Source organism: Melozone crissalis, unplaced genomic scaffold (assembly GCF_028551555.1).
Source record: "Melozone crissalis strain CALT ecotype California unplaced genomic scaffold, PUWL_Pcris_2 ptg000231l_1, whole genome shotgun sequence".
NCBI lineage: Eukaryota > Metazoa > Chordata > Aves > Passeriformes > Passerellidae > Melozone > Melozone crissalis.
This window is the reverse complement of record NW_026535993.1, coordinates 327185-347966: the sequence shown is the minus strand read 5'-3', so window position 1 is coordinate 347966 and position 20782 is coordinate 327185. Positions and strand designations below refer to the sequence as shown.

Here is a 20782-nt window from a genome sequence, read left to right as displayed (position 1 = left end):
TCACATCCCAAGCAGCAGACCAAGAAATTAATAGTACAACTTACTTTATAAGTTTTTTGACCAACCTCACAAAGCAGAAGCATATTGACAGTGTTAGTGTTCAAAAACACATAATCACGGGGGATTATATGCGGTGCTTTTTATAAAGAGCTCTGGGAATCGGGGTACATTCAACCCAAATCTGATTCTGACCATACATCCAAAATGATCATGTTTTATACTCTATCGCTACATAACTTTCACGTTAATTATTAAACTTATATTGTTCTATTGTATACATAAATTTAGCCCCGCTCTGAATTTCCAACATAGTTTCTCATTATTCTTCTTATGGTTATATAATAATTACATTTATTATTAAACAATCATCACATCTAACAATTATATAATTTATCATACTGGCAGTTGATCTGGGAAAGCACAAAGCCTAACATTTTAGATTCTATCCCTAAATTTTTCCAGGGCTCCATTATCACTGGCAGTCTGTGTATCATAACACATTCTAGAATTTATTTATTTACAGCAACCTATAATATATAATAATAGGTAGAATTTGATATACGCTGTAATTTATTTATTACAATAGAGATAAAAAATGGAAAAGAAGAAAAGAAAAATCTTAAAGAAACAGAAAATTCCACTGGCTCAGGTGGCCACAGCAGACAGAGCCTCTGGCATCAGCTCTCTGTACAGCTCTAGCAGCACAGCCAGCTGAGCCCCCACACACGAGGCTGAGTCTCCATGCCCTGTGCAGCTGATCTTGCAGCCTTTAGATGGTGGAATATCACCCATGCTGTATTGCTCAGGGGACATGCAGTGTTTCAAGTGCCAGCTGTGACACGTGTGAAATACAAAGCTGTGTTTCCTGTCAGGTACAAACAGGCAATGTGTGTATTTGTGATTGCGATACGTGTGGAGACCAACAATGGGAGGGTTGCAAATTCTAATAATAACTGAGAAAAATAAAGCATGGAAGAAGGCCTTTGAACCTATCTTTTGTTTGCAATTAACCTTGGTTGATTGAGGAGCATTTGAATTAAAGCGTTAAGGATGTTGCTCTTAGCTTGCAGTTAATCGATAAAGAGCTCCGCAATAATAACCTTTTGAAGTGTAATTTTAGAATATTGCTTGTATCCTTGAAACTATAGCTTTGGAATATATATAAACGCAACCTGCTTATCTCACACCTTAACAAAACAGAGAAAAGCAGCTTGAGAAAGGAAGATGAACATAAACTCGAGGATTTACATTTTTGACCAAGGGAAGCTTGACATCACTGTTAGATTTATAGTCTCTGTAATCAAAAGGTGGAGCCACATCTGGGGAACTGGACTCGACCAGAAGGGATCCATCTTTCTTCTTTCAGAAACTGGACCACTACCATTTGGGCATACTCCTTTTTGGGATACATACTGAGAAAAATTTAATCACAATAGTGTATAGAATTGCGACAGCAAAATTGGGAATAGAAAGTGCTGATGAGTAAAAATTGGAAAAGAAACTGCTGAGAAAGCTGATGAATAGCCCTATAAATACCTGTAAGCCTCAACTGTTGGTGTGCAGTTGGAGGGAAAATTTCCCCCATTGTACCCAGTGCTGTATTGCTCATATTTACCATATTAAATAATTAATTGATTGCTGTTGTAGTGTGTTTTTAAGTTTCTTGTTTTGTTCCCCCATTTTATGTATTATTCCCCCCCTGTTCTTTGTAAGACGGTTCTTCCCCCTCCAGCTTTCCCACCACAGTGTCTTTGGCAGTTATGTTACCACGGTTACCCCTGCCCCCGTTATTTGTCAATCTCCCAAGTTACATAACTGCTCCTCCCTTATCCCACCATATAAGTAAAGTTTTCCTCCTCCCTGGGCCCAGTCAATCACCCCCCACTCCTCCCTGCTTTCGAGAACATTCTTCTCTCTGGGGGTCGTAGTTGGCTGGCGTCCCAGGGCCCCTCCTTTGTTCTATGTTTATTGGATAAGTTCTTGTGTCAGTTTTCTTATGTACCTCCCCACATGTTCCCCTATTGGTTAGCTGGGCTTCCCCTCCCGTCTCCACCCCTTCCCTGTAAAACTTTGTCTCCCCCCGTGTTCGGGGCCATTTTGCTGTGGGTTTTCCACCTGTTGGTTTGCCCTGTGCTGCATGTGGGCTCTTCAATAAACCGATGTTTTACCCCCAGCAAGTGGTCGCCTCCTCTCTCGTCTCGTCCAGCGCGAACCCAAGTCCGCAATCCAGCCCAGCCCGAGGCCAGGACGCCAAGGGGGGCTGGCCTCAGACGCGCAGGGGCGTCGGCCGCTTTACCCTTTCAGCTTGCCGGACTTAGGGCCGTGAACGCCCTCGCGCAGATTGCTGCTTGAATATTGGCCAAGTCAAGCTTCTCATTTATAACAGGTGCAGGGCAGAGACACCGTAGCCCAGCCTGGGCTGCACAGGGCACAGGCATGTGCAGCAGCTGCAAGACAGCCCTGCCAGAGCCAACTTGGGCAGCACTTTGGCCATGGCTGCTGGGCCTAGGCCTGAGGCTGGAGCAGGAGACAAGTGACCCTTGCAGGCCTGGGGCCTCATTGCCTCCTTGTCCCTGCTCAGCAGCCTGGCAGGGGCCGCCCCATGCTCCTGCCCTTGCCATTGCACATCCCCACATGCCAGTGCCCATCCTGGCAAGAGCTCTGAGCAAGGAGGGAGGGACAGCATCTGTCTGGCCAGGGGCTGGGGCTCAGGCCTTGGCCCTTTGCATTCCTCAAACACATCCAGCTTTGCTCAGCACCAGAGACACCTTAGCCTTGTTTGTCCCCAAGCTGTCATCATTGCCTCCAGTGTTCTGCTCTAACTGGAACCTGGGGACACTTTCTCAGTGGGACCCATTAAAACTTCAAAAAGTTCAGAGTTTCAATTTAATTTTGAGTTCTTGAGAAGTTTTTGAAGCCACTCTCAGGGAAATGGTCTGATGTAAACAACACCAAATCCCCAAGAGGCTCATTAACATCCTTGTGCTGTGTCTGTGCTGCTGAGCTTTAAAGGAACAGCTCTTCCCAGGGCCAGCTCCTCTCCCAGCCCAGCCCGGCTGAGGGCTCTGCCTGCAGGCTCTGAGGGACAGGAGCCAGGCAGAGACAGGCTAAAGGCAATTAGGATTGGGAAGACATTGAGCTGAGACTTCACTTGGGGAAAGATCTTCACAGCCCTGTGCATGGCAATGTCCCCTGTGCTCCTGGAGGGATCTCCTGAAGCCAGCACAACTCACAGCCTGGGGGATGTGTCAGGACGACTTCCCAGTTTCTCTGGGGCACAGGAACAGGAGGAGGAGGATGTGCTGCAGAGCGGGGCTGCCCTGGGCACCGTCAGAGGGACAGGGCAGGACGGCTCCTGCTGCCAGGGACGGCTGCAGGTGCTGAAGCTGGGGCTGCAGCCAGGGCTGCCCAGGGCTGTCCTGCAGAGCAGCTCCTGCAGCCCTCACGGCTCTTGGCCAGCCCAGGGCATGGGCTACCTGCCAGGGGCAGCTCTCAGCCTGCCTGGCAGCTCCCCATGGACGCTGCAGGGGAGAAGGTGGAGGTGGAAGGAGCCACCCCCATCAGGGCAGATTCCTCCTGCTCTGGAGATGGTGCTGCATGGCCAGGGCTGCTCTCAGCTTTCTCCTCAAGGGAAGAGAAAAGGGGCTGTCAGCTTTGTCTGTGTCACTGAGACTCCTGCACTGTCACCCTGGGCACCAGCAGATGGGTCTCAGATCTCCCTCAGAAAGTGCCTCCTCAGCCTCCTCTCCCTACAGACAGCAGCAGCAGCACCTTGGCTTGCAGCATCTCTGTTTGTCTGGCCTGCTCTTAAGGCCCTGCCAGGGAGATGCCCCTGGGCAGTGCCCTGTGCTGGGAGGGGTCTGCAGGGCAGAGCTGAGCCCCCAGGGCTGGGCTGGGCTCTGGCAGCACTGGCAGGCACAAGGCTTGGATAGAGAGAAACAGCTCCCCCGTAGGCACAGCTCCAGGCTGCAGAGAGCCAGAAAAACCCTTGGTATCCCATCTTGTCCAGCTGCACAGGGAGAGGGAAAAGGGCTTAGAGAAATTTACTTTTAAACTGGAGTCTTTAAAAACTCGACTTCATTTTTCAAGCTTGATCACCCTGAACTACAGGTAGGTGGAATGTGCAAAGGGCACCTGTGTGGGGACCAGCAGGTCTGACTGCAATGGGGCAGAGGGAGCCCTGTTTTCCCTGTGGCCTTCCACGGGGTTCAGGCTGAGAGCAGTGCTTAAGATGAATCAGTAACTCAGGAGCATAAACCCAAGATCAAGAATAAAATATTGACAGAAGCTTCCCCACAGGAAGAGAAATAGTTTTGAGGGAATTTCTAAAATAACCCCATAGGATTGTTTCCAAGAGCTTGGTCTCCGGTTGTCAATATCTTGTTTCAACAGTCCACCATGCCCAGAGTGAAGGAATGTCCAACAGCAGCTCCATCAGGCACTTCCTCCTGCTGGCATTGGCAGACACGTGGCAGCTGCAGCTCCTGCACTTCTGCCTCTTGCTGGGCATCTCCCTGGCTGCCCTCCTGGGCAATGGCCTCATCATCAGCACCATAGCCTGTGGCCACCACCTGCACACGCCCATGTTCTTCTTCCTGCTCAATCTGGCCCTCAGCGACCTGGGCATGATCTGCACCACTGTCCCCAAAGCCATGCACAATTCCCTCTGGGACACCAGAGACATCTCCTACTCAGGATGTGCTGCTCAGCTATTTATGCTTGTTTTCTTGATTGGAACAGAGTTTTCTCTCCTGACCATCATGTGCTATGACCGTTATGTGTCCATCTGCAAACCCCTGCACTACGGGACCCTCCTGGGCAGCAGAGCTTGTGCCCACATGGCAGCAGCTGCCTGGGCCAGTGCCTTTCTCAATGCCCTGTTGCACACAGCCAATACGTTTTCCCTGCCCCTGTGCCATGGCAATGCCCTGGGCCAGTTCTTCTGTGAGGTGCCCCAGATCCTCAAGCTCTCCTGCTCACACTCACATTACCTCAGGGAACTTGGACTTATTGTGGTTAGTGCTTTTCTGTTGTTTGGCTGTTTTGTGTTCATTGTTTTCTCCTATGTGCAGATTTTGAGGGCTGTGCTGAGGATCCCCTCTGAGCAGGGACGGCACAAAGCCTTTTCCACCTGCCTCCCTCACCTGGCCGTGGTCTCGCTGTTTGTCAGCACCTCATTTTTTGCCTACCTGAAGCCCCCCTCCATCTCTTCCCGATCCCTGGATCTGGCAGTGTCAGTTCTGTACTCAGTGGTGACTCCAGCCCTGAGCCCCCTAATCTACAGCCTGAGGAACCAGGAGCTCAAGGCTGCAGTCTGGACACTGATGACTGGATGGTTTCAGAAGCATTATATTGCTGGCCAGTTTCTGCAAATCACTTGTAAAAAAAGTCATCTTTGATAGTTCTTTTTTTTTTTGGTTGAGGCATTTTTTTTACTTTTGTTTTAGTCTATTAACCTTGTCCACAAAATAATTGTTGATGCCACTTCTGATTTTTGGTTTCTCTCCATCATTGCTGTAGCCCTAGACAGTGTCAATAAGGAGCTGTGCTCTCAGTGGCTTTAAATGATCTCCCAGCAGTTTTCCTTGGAAATCCCTCTTTTCTTCCTTTCTCTGTACCTGCAGCAGCAATGTCTGGAGCAGAGCTGGGGGCAGGTAAGGGGCAGTACCGCAGCTCTGCTCCTGCTGGCCACACCATTCCTGATCCAGGCCAGGAGCCATTGGCCTTCTTGCCCACCTGGGCACACTGCTGGCTCATGTCCAGCCTGCTGTCCATCAGTGCCCCAGGTCCCTTTCTGGCTTGCTGCTGTCCAGCTGTTAGCGTTCAAAAACACATAAGCACAGAGCAATTATATGCGGTGCTTTTTATTAAGAGCTCTGGGAATCGGGGTATATTCAACCCAAATCTGACTCCGACCATACATCCGAAATGATCATGTTTTATACTCTATCGTTACATAACTTTCATGTTAATTATTAAACTTATATTGTTCTATTGTATACATAAATTTAGCCCCTCTCTGAATTTCCAACATAGTTTCTCACTATTCTTCTTATGGTTATATAATAATTACATTTAATTACTAAACAATCATCACATCTAACAATTATATAATTTATCATACTGCTTACGCAGGTGCAGTTGATCTGGGAAAGCACAAAGCCTAACATTTTAGATTCTATCTTTAACTTTTTCCAGGTTTCCACTATCACAGCCACTCTGTCCCCAGCCTGTAGCGCTGCAGGGGTTGTTGTGGCCAAAGTGCAGGACCCGGCACTTGGTCTTGTTCAACCTCATCTTGTTGGAGTTGGGCCCTGGATCCAGCCTGTCCAGGTCCCTCTGCAGAGCCCTCCTACCCTCCAGCAGATCCACACTCACACCCAGCTTGGTGTCATCTGCAAATTTGCTGATGCTGGACTCAGTCCCCTCATGCAGATCATCAGTGCAGATATTGAAATCCACGCTGGCTGGCTCTGATCCCTCGGCCATCCTGTGGGTGCCCTGGGATGGCACTCAAGGTGATCTGTTCCATAACCTTGCCGGGCACTCAGGTCAGGCTGACAGGCCTGGAGTTGCCCAGCTCCTCCTTCCAGCCCTTCTTGGGGATGGGCTCACATTGGCACCTCCAGTCCTCTGGGACCTCCCTGCTGAGCCAGGACAGGTGGTAAATGATGGGTAACAATATCCCCCCAACAAGGAATGGAGGTTTCCTTACCCCTCCTTTTGCCATTAATGTATTTATAAAATCATTTTTATTAACCTTCACAGAAGTGGCCACGTTAAGTCCTAATTGAGCTTTCACCTCTCCAGTTTTCTTTCTGCATTACCTAGGAACATCCTCAAACATTTCTTGAGTTGCCTGCCTGTCCTGCATTTGGCTACATAATGATTTTGTCATTTAAGGGGTATAATTTAATTTGCTCCCTACCCAGCCAGACCACTCATTTTCCTTGGCATATCACTTTTGGGATGCTTCTGTTCCTTCAAAATTTCTTTCTTGAAAGGTGTCCATCCTTCCTGGACACGTTTGTTTTTAAGGGCTGCTATGTTTTTAAGGGCTGATTTTAAAAATCAGTACCTGAGGTCGTACTCCCCAAACCAGTCCTGAATAGGCCAAAGTCTGCTCTCTGTAACTCCAACGTACAAGATTCTTTGATGCCCCTCCTTTCTCAGAATGTTTAAAAAATCAATAAATTCATGGTCACTGTGCCCCAAACAGCGTCTGACAACCACATCTCCCACCAGCCCTTCTCTGTTTGTGACCAGCAAGAGACAGAGCTTTCCTTGGCAGTGGGAATTGCAGGAAACCTCCCCAAAGTGCACCTTGGAAGGTTCAGCCTGGTACTGAGAAGAAAGCAAAGTCCCTCGCAGGGCAGCATGTTGGTGCTGGAGGTGTGGCAGCGTGAGGCTGGGCCATGGCCGGGCTCTGTGTGCCAGGAGCCGGCAGCGCTGGGTGCAGGGAGCCCAGGGAGGGCACAGCAACACTGGGTGAGAAATGCTGGGGCACAGCGAGATGGGCGAGTGCAGCCGGCCAGGGCAGAGGAGCAGCACGCCCAGGGGGCACAGCCTGCAGGACAGATGGCCAAGGGCTGGGCAGGGCTGGCAGGGCCACAGGCACCCAGGCCTTTGTGCCCTGGCCTCAGGCAGCGCCTCTGGAGGCCCCACAGGAGGAACTTTCCTGGCAGGGGCTGCACTTTGCTTCTCCCTCGGCCTCCCTGGGGAGGCTGGCAGGGTCTGCAGGTTGATGCATTTTGTCCTTGCCGCGCCTCACATCCCCCTGGCCCACCAAGAGCCCCGAGGCAGCCGTGAGGGACAGGCCCTGCTGGCCCAGGCTGGGCTCAGGGCTTGGCCTTTCTGCTTCCTGCAGCCAAGCCAGGCCTTGCTCAGCATTGCAGTTCCCTGCTCACAGCCTTGGGCTCCCTGCAATCCTGCCCTCAAGGATGTGCTCTCACCAGGCCCTGGGCAGCCTTGGGCACTCCCTGCCCTCACTGGGGCCCAGCCATGCTCCAAGGCACTTGCAGTTTTGCTGCTGACTCCTTCAGCAGCTTCTCCATCCTTCTCTGCGTGCCTGAGGCTCCTGGACCCAGCCCCAAATCCAGCGTGGGGCTGATTAAAATACAGAAAGCGCTCAGGAGCTCTTTGTCTCCCTTCCATTGTCTTTGAGTCTCCAGGGCTTGTAGAGTGATTGGAGTCAGTTTGGAGTTATCTTCAGGAGGAAGATGTCAAAATGCACCTCATGATTTTTGTTTTTTTAATCACATCAGAATTTTTTTATTTTTTAGTTATGAGAAGAGGGGATAGAAGCATTCCCTAGGTGATCTGGATGCTGAATGTCTCCTTAGGAGGTCTGGGCATGGAGAAGAATGAGCAGGCTGAGCCTGTTTGGACAATCGGCTCCTCACCCCCAGTCTCACCATGTCTGACAACGCCCACCTGGGACTGACATCCCAAAAAAAAAGAAAAATTTAAGCATTTTTCCTTATAAATAAAATTTATTAATAACAAAATTAGAGTTATATTATTTTTATTTAGGATAGTCTTAGACAATATTTTTATTACCTAATTTGTATATTTATATTAAAATTTGATACATTTCTAGCAACCAAGAAAATTATTCATCATTGGTTCCAAGTAACACAATTCCCTTCATGAATTAATTAATTAATTTCTATTGGCTATTTATTTCTTTCTCTTTACGTTAATTAGGTATATTTGTAGTCTTTTTGTCATCTTTTTTATCATCTTTTTCTCAGACAGGGTTGGGGGGGCAGTGCACTTCGAGGTTCCCGGAGACATTTCTGGGGCACATTTGGGGCAGTTTTGGGTCTGGGGAGGGAATTCAGAGAGAACTTGAGGGTCTGGAGGATACTTGGGGAAGCCGGGTGGGCACTTGGAGGGGCACTCAGGGATTCTGAGCGACAGTTCAGGGTCCGGGGCAGCACTTGGGGGTCCAGGGGGACCCTTGGAGGTCACGGAGGGGAATTTGGGGCCCTTTGGGGTCCGGGCGGGCCCTTAGGGGCCTCGAACGGGGCTGTCTGGGGTGCGGGGGGTGATGGGAGTTGTAAGCGCGGGTATCATACGGTTTAACGGGGCCGCGGAGCATCACGGGAGTTCTGGGCGCAGCTGCAATGGCTCTCGGTGTGGCACAGGGCATGAGAGGAGATGAAGTCCCGGCTGGAATGGCGCTGGTCGTGCGCCGCGGAGCATGATGGGAGCTGTAGTCCTGGAAGTGGTTGGAACGAAATGTTTGGGAGTCCGGGACGGCTCTTGGGGGACACCTTTGTGTCCGAGCCCCGACTTGAGATCTTCTGGGGGAACGTAAACGGCACGGGAGACCTTGGGAGAAGCTCGGAGAGCTCCAACCAGGCTCTTTAGGGCGCGGGTTGTGGCCGGAGTTTTAGGCGCGGGACTGTGTTCTGAGGGGCTCTGGAGCCGCGGGGGACGAGAGGAGATGAATTCCCAGAAGTGGCTGTACCGGCCATCTGTGGGGGTGGGAGCACTCAGGGGTTCGGGGGTGCTTATGGGAGTCCCGAATGGGCGCTGAGGGGGCACTGTGGGATCCTGGAGGTTCTGTGGAGCGCGGGACATGACGGGCGTTGTTGTTTTGGCTGCAATTGGGCTCAATCGGCCCGCGGGGCATGATGGGAGTTGTAGGCAAAACCAGAACATACGGCACCTACCCAAGGCACCCCTCTCGAGGCCCCGGCCTCTGGCGCTGAATGGCTGCAGGCTGTGATGGGCGGGAGCCTCGGCAAATGGGAGGCGGTGGAGGCGGGAGCAGCCAATGCACCCTCTCCTGTCCCTCCCAGTACAGACCAGTCCCTCCCAATACACCTGAGTTCCTTCCCGGTCCCTTTCCAATTCCCCCCAGTCTTCCCCACCTGCTCTCAGTGACTTTGCGATTCCAAACCTAGACACTGGGGCTGCTGGCTGTCCCAGGGAAGGAGCTGGACAAGATGTCCTTCGCCCAGGAGCTGTAATTTGGATTGTCACTTGCCGCTGTTCTTCTGAACTCTTCTCTGTTACGCAGATTGGCCCTTAATGAGCTGGTGGCTCTCCAGTAAATGGTCCTGGGAGCAGCCAGGGCAGAGAATGAACTGAGTTTCTCCTCTTGCCATTGTCGGTGCCATGTCTGGGTGTGCAGATGAGTCTCTTATCTCTTGACCTGAGGCAGCCCTGTTTGGAGGCTGCACTCACAGGCACTGCTATTGTGTAACAGATGACACCAGATTCTTGGGATGGCTTTCCAGAAATGCACCATGGTTAGGGGAAAAGCTTTGTTCTTGCCCTTGCAATGGATTTGCTCAGGGCCAGGATCACAGGTTTGTTCCGAAGGCTGTAGATGAATGGGTTTAAGAATGGGTACAGGACTGTATTCAGCAGAGCTACAATTCTGTTGGTGCTCAAGGAAACAGATTCTGCAGGACGTGTGTAGAGAGCAATGCAGCTCCCGTAGGCAATGGATTAGGTGATGAGATGGGAAGAACACGCAGTCAAAGCTTTCTTCCTCCCAGAGGCTGCTGGAAGATGCAGAACACAGAAAAGGATGCAGATGTAAAATGCCAGAGTCAAACACAAGGAACCCAGCACAACACAGGATAAGAAGACAGAGTCTATTTTCCAGAGCAGGCTGGTGTCAGAGCAGGACAGTTTGAACAAGGGGGAGTTGTCACAAAAGAAATGGGGGATCTTGGAGCCACAGAAGGACAGCTCAGAGAGGAAGAGCAGCCGGTAGCTCAGCAGGGCAAAGCTGAGGATCCAAGCAGCAACAACCAGGCGGACACAGAGCTGAGGCTTCATGATGGCAGCATAGAGCAAAGGTTGGCAGATGGCAACATAGCGGTCAAAGGACATGACAACGAGCAGCATGAACTCTGTGCAGCCCATAGCAAAATAGAAATAGTTTTGGGCAAAGCAGCTGCTAAGTGAGAGAGTGTTCTGACCAGAACTCAGCATCACAAACAGTTTGATGCTTGTGGAGGATGTAAACCAGATTTCCAGGAAGGCCATGTTGCTGATGAAAAAGTACATGGGGGTTTGCAGGTGGTGATCCACACACACGAGGAAAATGATGGTTGCATTCCCCATCACTGTTGTCAGGTACGTGAGCAGAAGGACCAGAGAGAAAAATACCTGCAGCCTTGGATCCAGCTCTGGAAAACCCTCTAGGATGAACTCAGTAACTGCTGTTTCATTTTCTGGTCCCATGCTGAATTCCAGCTCATCCTGCTGAGACAGGAACATGGCAAAAACAAGTGGGAAAATTTCACAGTCTGGACAAACATTTCTATCCTTCCTTCTCTGTTTTTTTTCTTTTCCTGCAGTCTTGCTATAGAGCACAGAGATCGTGCTTCAAACAATTCTCACACCCTGATTGTTCTGTTTACCATTTCAGGTAGAGACGCCAGGGGTTTATTGTGTTCTTTCTACCTTTTCCAAACACTCCCAAAAAGTTCTTTCACCAGAACAGAGGATTCTAAAGAGTTCTTGGCTATTTCCCCCCTTTCGTGGGAAATTCCCAGCTCACTCAGACCTACTGCAAAATCTGTCACACCCATGTGCCAAACACCTCTCATCTACAGCGCAAACACTAAACTGTGAAATTACATCCAATCTGTACATTGAAGTTCCTTGTTTCTACTTTTCAGTACCTGCCTTTGGACAGGAGTCCCTGAGGATCTGTTGATTCCAAAATAAGCAATCCCAAGTATCTCTTTTGCAACCCTCTGCTTTCTTCCACAGCTTTTCCCTCTCTGGCTCGTCAGGAAAGGAGTGGGGAGGGCAGAATAGGGACCAATTATAACTTGGTTTTTGAGTGCTCCAAATGAGGACTGGAATTTATTATGGATCCACACAGAGTGTCACAATCTGAGCTGTCTCCTGTCTGCACCAAAATGCACCTGTTCCCATGCAGTCCTTCATTGCCATTGATAGCAAATAACCCAAGTGCAGAGTGAGAGATTTGTAATTTTTGCTTTGTGTGCCAGATGGGAGCACCCAGCCTCCAAATGTTCTCTTGTCTCTACTGGTTACAGAGGGAGCCTCGAGACAACAAATTCTCCTGGGTGCCTGCAGGGAATAGATTAAACTCACTTTTCAAGTCTCAAATGCTGGATTAATTAAGTAATTAAGTTACTCTGTTTTGAAACCAAAATGCACAGCTAAGGAAAGATACATGAGAAAAATATATGCAATAAAGACTATATTTTCTAATAAAGTCTAAAATAAAGCTATTTCTAAAAAAAAAGGTATTTTCCCTTTCAGGTTTTTTGGTTTGCTTTTAGACATGAAGAGCAGAGCAGGTGACTTTGAAAATAGGATTATTTAAAATGCCGGGGAGAAGAGGAGAGGGAGGGTCTGAAGCAGTGAAACAAAGCTCTGTTGATGACAACCAGAGCACCGAAGTCACTGGACCCCTGGGTGGCCCAAGGACTCTCCCATCTCATTGTCCACACAGAGCAGAGCAGAGGCTGGTCTGAGACAGGCCATCAACTTGAAACCAAGTGACTGAGCTCAGTCAAGAGCCCTCAAAATGAACCAGCTCCAAAATGAACAAAAATTAGTCACCTTCGAAATTAACTGTGGGACTGAAATGTTTGGGAGCTCTCCAGGTGGGGCCTCGGGGCAGCCCTCGAGATGAGCAGATCCTGCTGTGCCCGGGCCGATTCTTGTGCATAAATGCAGCGATCACCAGCCTGGCTGGAGGCTCTGATGCTTCAGAGACTCCTGTAGCGCGGGTATCATACGGTTTAACGGGGCCGCGGAGCATCACGGGAGTTCTGGGCGCAGCTGCAAAGGCTCTCGGTGGGGCGAGGGGCATGACGGGAGATGAAGTCCCGGCTGGAATAACGCTGGACTTGCGCCGCGGAGCATGATGGGAGCTGTAGTCCCGAAAGTGGCTCGAACACAATGTTTGGGGGTCCGGGAAGGCACTTGGGGGACACTTTTGCGTCCGAGCCGCGACTTGAGGTCCTCGGTGGAACTTAAATGGTTCGAGAGCCCTTAGGGGAAGCTCGGGGAGCTCTAACCAGGTTCTTAAGAGCGCGGGGCACGGCAGGAGTTTTAGGCACGGGACTGTGTTCTGAGGGGCTCTGGGGCCGCCGGGGATGGGAGGAGATGAATTCCCAGAAGTGGCTGTACCGGGCATCTGTGGGGTTGGGATCACTCAAGGGTCCAGGGACGCTTTTGGGGGGTCCCAAATGGGCGCTGAGGGGGCACTGCGGCATCCTGGAAGGTGTGGGGGACACTTATGGAACAGATGGGGGCGGATCCCGGTGTTCTGTGGAGCGTCGGGCATGACGGGAGTTGTTATTCCGGCTCTAATTGGGCTCAATCGGGCCGTGGGGCATGATGGGAGTTGTAGACAAAAAGGAAAGGCGCCAATCTAGGCACCACCCCCAAAACCGGGTCCCTTGTGCTGATTGGCTGTGGTCGGTGATTTGCGGGAGACTCGGCAAATGGGATGTGGAGGAGGCGGGAACAGCCCATTCACCCTCCTCCAGCCCCTCCCGGTACTGCCCAGTCCCTCCCAATACACCTGAGTTTATTCCCACTCCCTTCCAGTTCACCACAATTTCATCCAGAGGATGCCCCAGTGTCCGCAGTCTTCCCCGCAATGTCCCCAGTGTCCCTAGTTTGCCCCAGTATCACTCCCAGTATGTCCCAGTCTACCCCCATAGTCCATCACAGTCCACCCAGATTCCCCCTCAGTATTCCTCGTATTCCCAGGTTGTCCCACTCCTCCTCAGTATCACTCCCAGTATGTCCCAGTGTCTCCCACAGCGTTCACAGTGTTCCCCAGTATGTCCCAGTCCTCCCCAGTGTTTCCAAGGACAGTTTAATTTCTCTCGGTGGCCGTGGCAGCCAAACCCAGCAGTGGGGTCAGTGCAGCGCCCATGGCCACAGCCCCTTGCAGTGGCCCAGTGCAGCTTGGGCTGATGATCCACCCTCACAGCTGGCCCAGGGCAGCTCTGCAGTGGCTTTGGTGGCACCTGGGGCTGGCACACACCTGAGCAGTGTGTCTGTTTGCAGTGGGGAAACTCAGGAGTTTCAGATTGCTTCAAAAAATCCCCCAAAAGGGAAAACTCCTCTTAGGCTGAGTGCAGCCAGCTCTGCAATCACAGCAGGTCCAAGGGGAGTGAGGACAGACAGGATGGGGCTGGGCAATGTGGAGCAAGGTTGTCCACACTGGGTCAGAGCTCCAGGCACAGCTTCTGTGAGCAGGCCAGAGCTGCTGAGGAGAGACCCTGGGTCAATATCAATCACAGAATGCTGCAATCACCTCTGATGTAAAGAGAAATAAAATAAAATACATCCTTTAAAATAGGAATGCGTATTTTTTACAAGTTCTTTGAAATCTTTCTCCATAAGTGGACTAGGAAAACTTTAATGACCCTCTCAGGGCTTTTGTGTTGTTTACATCAGACTCAGACTCAGTCCCTGAGAGAGTGTCTTCAAAAAACTTCTCAAGAACTCAAATTTAAATTTAGACTCCAAATTTTCTTAAAGTTTTAATGGGTCCCACTAAGGGACATGACTGAGAAGGTGTCGCCAGATTCCAGTTAGAGCAGAACACTGGAGGCAGTGATGACAGCTGGGGACAAACAAGGCTAAGGTGTCTCTGGTGCTGAGCAAAGCTGAATGTGTTTGAGGAATGCCAAGGGCCAAGGCCTGAGCCCAAGCCCCTGGCCAGGCAGATGCTGTCCCTCCCTCCTTGCTCAGGGCTCTTGCCAGGATGGGCACTGGCATGTGGGGATGTGCAATGGCAAGGGCAGGAGCATGGGGCGGCCCCTGCCAGGCTGCTGAGCAGGGACAAGGAGGCAATGAGGCCCCAGGCCTGCAAGGGTCACTTGTCTCCTGCTCCTGCCTCAGGCGCAGGCCCAGCAGCCATGGCCAAAGTGCTGCCCAAGTTGGCTCTGCCAGGGCTGTCTTGCAGCTGCTGCACATGCCTGTGCCCTGTGCAGCCAAGGCTGTCCCATGGTGTCCCTGCCCTGCGCCTCTGTCCCTGCAGGCTGTTGGCATCCCCCGGCTGCCCCACCTGGCTGGCCCCTTCCTTTGCTGACAGCTCTGCCTCCTGCCTGCCTCTGCCTGCCCACACAAAGCCTGGGGCTGATACCAAAAGGCTTCATTCCACTTTTACCCTGCCTGTGAACTTTCAGCACAGGAACAAGACATGCAGGGGCCGCTTTCCCAGCAAGGATGGTTGGAAGAGAAGAAGAAGACATCTGGCTCAAGGGTGCAGGGATAGAGAAAACAAGGAGGGAATCTGGGATCTTGAGGTGGGTTTTATGGAAGTGGGTAAATTCTAAGTGGCATTTACTAACTGTTTATAGGCAACACAGTGGTAGAATTACATGTCCAAGTAAGATTAGGATTTATCCCTCACTAGAGCTCAGTCCTGAATATATGACACTCTCTGAAATAGCAAATGAGTGTTCAGGACCCTTTTTCTGATATTTCAGAGAGTTGGTGACAGTGGTTCCTCACAGAACCAAGGAGTCAGCTGTGATACTGTGCAAACTCATGGAACAAAGGGTCCATTGTGACACAGCAGAACCCCATGGAACCAAAATCCATTTGGGCACATTGGGGCCACATTGGACCAATGGTCCATTGTGATACTGCGGATCCAAGGAGACCATTGTGACTCTGAGAAACCTCATGGAACCAAGGGGCCATTGTGACACAGCAAGGCCAGGTGGAACCATGGGTCCATGGTGGCACTGCAGAACCTCACGGAACCAAGGCGAGCGTGTTCTACTGCGGGACATCATGAAACAAAGGGTCCATGGTGACACTGCAGATCCAAGGAGACTGCTGCTGGCAGTGTGAAAGCTCATGGAAGCACAAGTCCATTGTGACACAGCAAGGCCTGATGGAACCAAGGGTCCCTTTTTAAACTGTGTGGCCTCATGGAACCATGAGCCGTTGTGACACAGAGTGGCCACACAGAGCCAAGGGGCAATTGTGACACTGCGGATCCAAGGAGACCATTGGGACTGAGGAACCTCATGGAACCAAGAGTCCTTTGTTCCACTGTGGGGCCCTGTGGAACCAAGGGGAGCACAGTGACATTGCGGGGCCTTATGGAACAATGGAGACTGTTCTGACACTTTGGGACCCAGTGGAACCAAGGGGCCATTAGAGCATGGCAGGGCCTGGTGGAATCAAGGGGACTGCAGTGAACACTGTGGGTGTCCACGGGATGAAGGGTCCATTCTGACACTGCGGAACCAAGATACCATTGTGACACTCTGGGGCATCATGGTACCAAAGGTCCATTGTGACACAGCGTGGCCACATGGAACCATGGAGGCCATTTTTACACTTGGAGGCCTTGTGGAACCAAAGGGCCATTGTGGCACTTCAGAGCCTTGTGGAGCCAAGGGGACCATAGTGACACTGTAGGGCTCCATGAAACCAATGGTCTGTTGTGACACTGCAAGGCCTTGTGGGATCATGGAGACCATTGTGACACTAGAAGGCCTCATGCAAGCAAGGAACCATTGTGACACTCTGGAGTCTTGGCAGACCAAGGGGAAGTTGTCACACTGTGTGGCACCATGGAACCAAGGAGGCCATTGTGACACTGCAGGGCCCCATGGAACTAAGGATCCATGAACATTGCAGGACCCCATGGAACCAACGGTCCATTGGGACATTGTGGGGCCTCATGGAATCCTGGAGGCCATTCTGACAATTTGATGCCTCATTGAAACAAGGGGCTCTGCAGGGCCTCATGGGTCCAGGAGACCCCTGTGACACTGCAAGTCTTCATGGAAACAAGGGTCCATTGTGACACTGCAGCACCAAGGAGACCCCTGTGACACTGCCAGGCCTCATGGAAGCAAGGGACCATTGTGACACTGGAGCCCCATGGAAACAAGAGGCCAGTGTGACACATCTGGGCCTGATGGAACCAAGGATCCAATATGACACCACCACTGGGACACTGCAGGGCCTCATGGAACAAGGGAACAGGGAACTGGTCTGGTTGGCTTGGTCTGACTGGTCCAACTGCCCTTGGCATGTCGAAGGTCTCTTCTCTTGTACCCCTGAAACCCTGGGGCTCTGGGCTTTCCTTCAATTGGAAAAGAACTGCCCTTCTCATTCAAGCATCCATGGCCAAAAAAGGATTCCGTCTCCAAAATTCCCAATATCCAGGGATTGTTCCCAGACAAAATCTGCCATTGCCAGCAAGTCTGGCTGACCTGGTCTTCCTGAAATTTCGGTCTCACCTGCCTTCAAACACTGAGGCTCCACCCTTTCCTTCCTATGGAAAAGAACTATGTTTTTACAAGTGCTCATGGCTAAAATTGGGATTCCACCTGCAAAAGTCCTATATCCATTGATTGCTTCTACACAAAAGCTGCCTGTCCAGCCAGGTCTGGCTGGCCTTGGCCTCCTGAGGGCTGGCTCTCACCTGCCTTCCAAGCACAGGGGCTCCATTCTTTCCTTTCTGTGGAAAAGAACTGGCCTTCTCCTCCAGGGAGAAATGGCTGAAATTGGGATTCCACATTCAAAATTTCCAATATCCAAGAGCTCCTCCAAGACAAAGCTGCCAGGACAGACAGACAGGCCTGGCCTTGGCCTCTGGTGACTGCAGTTCATCAGCTCCTGAAACACTGGGGCTCTGTGGTTTCCTTCCTGTGGGGATCATGGTGACACTGTGGGGCCTCGTGGTACCAAGGCCATCACTGTGGCTCTGCTGGGCCGTATGGTCCCAAGGGGCCAGTGTGAAGCAGCAGGGCTTTGTGGAACCAAGAGGCCATTGCTGCATTTCAGGCCCTCGTGGAACCAAAGGGCCGTTGTGATCCTGCAGGGCACCGTGGATCCATGGAGAGCATTGTGACACTGTGGGGCCCCACGGAACCAAAGGGCCACTGTGACCCTGCACGGTCTCATGGAAGCACAGGGCCACACTGCAGAAGCAAGGAGAACATTTTGACACTGCAGGGCCTCATGGAACCAAGGGGAGATGGAACAGGTTTGGCTGGTTTGGCCTCCCAGGGGCCACTGAAAAGGTCCAGCTGATCTTAGAATGCTGAGGGCTGCCTCTCATCAGCCCCTGGAGAACTGGGACTCTGTGCTTTCCTTAATGTGGAAAAGAACCATCTGTCTTCCCAGGTTCTCACAGTCAAAACTGATGCTCCCTCTGAAAAATTCCCTATATGCAAGGGAATCCATGACAAAAGCTGCCAGGACAGAGAGCTCTGGCTGGCCTTGGCCTCTGTTGGTCACCTTTCATCTCAAGAAAGGCCTGAGGAAAGTATTTGAACAGGTTTGACTACAGGTTTGAACATCAATGGGTCTCTCATCCTCTAAAAAACTCAGCTGCTCTTCTGATCATATGTGTCTTTTGTTTCCTCAGCGTGTCTTATGCATGAAATATTATTTTCTGGTTCATAATATTATTCTTTTCACTCTACCAGTGTTATCTGACACAAAACACCTCCTCTAAATATGGATCCTGGTCACTGTACAAGCAAACACAAGAAAGAATCCAGCAGGAATGATTTGTCCCTGCTCTCATCTGTCCCATCTCCTCTGGAGCTGGAGGTGCAGCCCCAGCACTTGGCAGGGCTCAAGGGCTCCCAAGCTCAGCTCCCACCCAGAGAACTTGCAGACCCTGGGCTGCTCTTCTTGGCCCCTGCAGGCTCAGCCAGGCTGAGATGGACACTGATGGTTTCTGGGCCAGGCTCTCTGAGCCCAGCCCAGCTCCCTGCAAGCTCTGCCAGCTGCCCTGAGCTCTGGGCAGCACCAAGGGCCTCTCCCCAGCCCAGCCCAGCCGGCTCTGGCCCCACAGCTCTGCTCAGGCCAGGCTGCTCTGGGCACTGCCCCACGGCCTCAGCCCCTGGCAAGGGCACAGCAGCAGCTGCAGCTGCCACAGGACTCAGCCCCAGCATGGGGGAATGTGCCTGGCCAAAGGAAAGGAGGCTCCCTGGGTGCCCTGCTCTCCTCTGCAGGAGATGCTGAGAGCTCTGCAGCCCCTGCTGCCATCCCATCTGCCCAGGGCAACACAAGAGCCCCGGCCTTGGGGCCCTCAAGAGCTGTTCCTGCTCCAGGCCCAGGGCCCATCCCAAAGCTGGGCCAGCCACAAAGCTGTGCCCATTTCTGTTCATTTCTGCTTTGATGAGGATGGATCCTCAGCACCTTGTAGGCGTGTGATAAATTTTACTTTTCCAGAGGCCTCTTCTTTGTTGAGCTCTTCAGTTCAGGAATTCAGTAACAAAGGCTCATAAACATTTGTTCAAAACACCCAAACAAGAGAAGGCCGAGGGAATAATTCAAATCTTCAGTTCTTCTGCGCTTAATTAGACAAATTTCAGAAGTGTATTCAAAGTGAATCTACGATATTGAAAACAATGCAGACAGAATTATTTAGTCGTGTTTAGTTTTCTTTTCCTGTTTATAGATTGGTATCAGCAATCCCCAGTAGATATTGATCCCCAGCCCCTCCTCATGCAGTCTGAACAGATATGAAAATCAAGACCCTTCATGGCTGGCAATCAATCACATTTTGTCTCTACCCCCTCCCCACCATTTCCCTCATCCAACCCCTGTCACTCAGAGCAGCTGAGGAATGGAGTCACATCCAGGTGTGTTCCCAGGGCTCAGGATTGGGGCCAGGTCAGTGAAATCTCTTTATTGCTGATCTGGATGAGGCCATCGAGGGCACCCTCAGTCAGTTCCCAGGTGAGCCCAAGCTGGGTGGCAGTGTGGCTGTGCTGGAGGGCAGGAAGCTCTGCAGAGGGATCTGGCCAGGCTGGAGCCATGGGACCAGGACAATGGGATGAGGTTCACCAAGGCCAAGGGCCACGTCCTGCCCTGGGCTCACAACCACCCCAAATCCCTGGCTGTGCCCTGCCCCTGATCCCCACAGCCTGTCCTGTTTCCTTCATCCCTGCACTGCCAGGGACTCTCTGGGACAAGGGAGCTCTGCTCTGGGGATGGAGGGAGGTGCAAGTGCCACCACTGGAGTGGGAGCCAGAACTCACCAGGTTTGTGTCCTTTGGCGGTCAGGAACTGGTGGGACTCAGAGCAGAGAAAGTTTCTCTTTATGGCCAACAGACCATGGTTGAACAGGACACAATTCAATAACAATCATGCTCTTCCCTGAGCCATGTGCATGGTCTCAGCAGCGTCTGACATGTCCACCATCCGCAAGTGATTTCCATACTAAAATATCTTTTAGAAAAATATGTTTCTGTGATAGATATAAACACAGTGAAGTTCTTGTATCAGGATGCCCATCCTGGAGTAGGGGCAAAGCAGCCTGAACAGTTCCTGATTTGCAAAGCTGTCAGTGGTACATGGAGAAGGGTTTCAGGCTGCTTTTGGTGTTGAGAAAATGCTGAAACCAGCCTGACTCATTTCATCTCCTCCTGTCCTGGCTGATCTCCCCTCTTTCTCCTCCCACCCATTGGCTTTTGTCTCCCCCCAGGCCCCCCGATGAAGAGCCTGGCTCTGTGTTCTCCATCCCCTCCTGGCTGGCACTGCCAGGCTGGGATGAGGAGCCCCTCAGCCTTCCCTGCTCTGGGCTGGACCAGCCCAGCTCCCTCAGCCTCTGCTCACAGCCCAAGGGCTCCAGCCTCACCTTGGAGGCCCTTCCCAGGCCCTGCTCAGCTGCCAGACATCTTTCCTGTCCTGGGACCCCAAACCAGGCCCCAGTGACCTGGATAATCCACATCCCGGATGTCCTGGTCACCCGGCCCTTGCCCCTTGTCCTCATGTCAGCTTTTGGGGTTGATCTTTAGGAACATCCTTGAGGGGGGCTGTGCCT

At 51.5% G+C, this 20782-nt stretch overlaps 2 protein-coding genes across 2 annotated transcripts; one reads left to right on the top strand and one right to left on the bottom strand.

Annotated features, from left to right (window-relative positions):
• Window positions 1–4796: 4796 nt before the first annotated feature.
• Window positions 4797–5526, top strand: LOC128949373 (olfactory receptor 14J1-like; the record flags this gene model as incomplete). The annotated part of the gene is made up of 2 exons (XM_054294236.1): window positions 4797–5261; window positions 5521–5526. Coding segments are annotated over 2 exons (471 nt in total), but the record flags the coding sequence as incomplete, so codon positions are not given.
• Window positions 5527–10263: 4737 nt separating this feature from the next.
• On the bottom strand, window positions 10264–11208 carry LOC128949432 (olfactory receptor 49-like). The gene is given in 1 exon segment (XM_054294293.1): window positions 10264–11208. A coding segment is annotated over 1 exon segment (945 nt).
• Between the last annotated feature and the right edge of the window lie 9574 nt (window positions 11209–20782).